The sequence below is a fragment of the Lipotes vexillifer genome, unplaced genomic scaffold (genome assembly GCF_000442215.2).
Source record: "Lipotes vexillifer unplaced genomic scaffold, Lipotes_vexillifer_v1.1 scaffold225, whole genome shotgun sequence".
NCBI classification, from domain to species: Eukaryota; Metazoa; Chordata; class Mammalia; order Artiodactyla; family Lipotidae; genus Lipotes; species Lipotes vexillifer.
Window position 1 is genome coordinate 141,720 of NW_006787630.1, and position 1,421 is coordinate 143,140.

A 1,421-nucleotide genomic window follows, 5' to 3' on the forward strand; every position below is an offset into this window, starting at 1 on the left:
ACCAGCGGCTGAACGGGACCGGTGCTCTCAGGCTGCCGAGGCGGACCGCCGGCCCAGGGGCCGAGCGCCGAGGGCCGGGCGGGCGCGGCCTGGGCGCCTCGGGGCCAGGGCCGGGCCGGCCGGGGGGCGGTGGCGGGGGCGGCCGGCGGGCGGCCGGGGCCGGGTCCGGGACGATGACTCTGGAGTCCATGATGGCGTGTTGCCTGAGCGATGAGGTGAAGGAGTCCAAGCGGATCAACGCCGAAATCGAGAAACAGCTGCGGCGGGACAAGCGCGACGCTCGGCGCGAGCTCAAGCTACTGCTGCTCGGTGAGTGGGGCCGGGCCTGCGGGGTTCGGGCCGGCGGTGCGCGTGCCGGGCGGGCGGGCGGGGCGGCCCTGCGTGCTGGCCACGGCCCTGCGTGCTGTCCAGAGCGGGTTCGACCCCCGCGGAGTCAGCCCTTGCCTACCTGTGCTGTCCACCTCTGGGCCACCCGATCTCTGCAGCCCGTGTTGTCTAGGTTGAGTCCCTGACATCAGAGGGGCCAGGCCCTGCCTCTGTTGTCCACATCAGCGCCCCAGACCCTCGGGATCTGCCCGCGCCTGTGCTGTCCGTGGCAGGTCAGCAGTCCCTGCAGCGCCAGCGCCTGCCTCAACTGTCCAGATCAGGCCCCAGTTTCCTTCAGGATCAGCCCCTGTCTCTGCTGTCCAGGCGGGGTCCCCAGGACCCTTTGGGATCAGTCCGTGCCTCTGCTGCCCAGCCCCGATCCCTGCAGGGCCAGCTTCTGCTTCTGCTGTTCCGTTCGGGCCCCCAAAACCCTCGAGGCTCTGCCCTCTGCCCCTTCTCAGGAGACAAGCCTCCTCCCTGCACAGGGCTGGCCCTCCATCCCTGCCCCCGACAAGTGTGCCCCCTCGCTGCCCCCAGCATCTATTCAGGGCCAGACTTTTGGGCTGTAATCCACAAGACGCACCCCTTGCCTCCTGGCATCCCTTCTCTACTTTTCCCACCAGGTGGAGCCCTGTTCCCTGCAGGCTGGGCCTGTTCCCCTCCAGCCCCCGTTGCCTGAGGCCAGTCAGAAAACCCATGTCCCTCTCCAGTGGAGTGCAGTCCGTGGGGGAGAAGACAGCCTTTCCTCTCTTCTTGCGGCCGGGGCGGGTGGAGCCCTGACGGAGCAACTGTCTCCGTCTGGCCCCTCTCCTTACGTCCTAGTGGGAGCCGGGTCTCCTGGGTCCTCTTCTCCCTCCTGGAGAGGATTCCTGTCCAAGTCTCCGTCTCCCCCACTGCGCACCTGTTGCAGGAAACCAGTCGGCCCAGCAGTCGGCAAGCTGTTGTCACCCCAAATAAGGGTTGTTGGAGGACTTACCTCCGCAGTCAAAGGCAAGAAGGTCGTTTACACAAGCGAAGCCCTTGCCCTGCCTTCTCAGGAGCTCTGCTGCATTCCT

The 1,421-nt window shown here is 67.3% G+C and overlaps 1 protein-coding gene across 1 annotated transcript in view; it reads left to right on the plus strand.

Annotated features, from left to right (window-relative positions):
• Nucleotides 1-169: 169 nt before the first annotated feature.
• GNA11 (G protein subunit alpha 11) overlaps nt 170-1,421 on the plus strand; it is a 20,827-nt gene continuing 19,575 nt past the window's right edge. Inside the window, exon 1 of the mRNA XM_007460326.1 lies at nt 170-309. Within this exon, the coding sequence (XP_007460388.1) occupies nt 174-309 (136 nt within the window). The 5' untranslated portion in view covers nt 170-173. The remainder of the gene's footprint in view (nt 310-1,421) is intronic.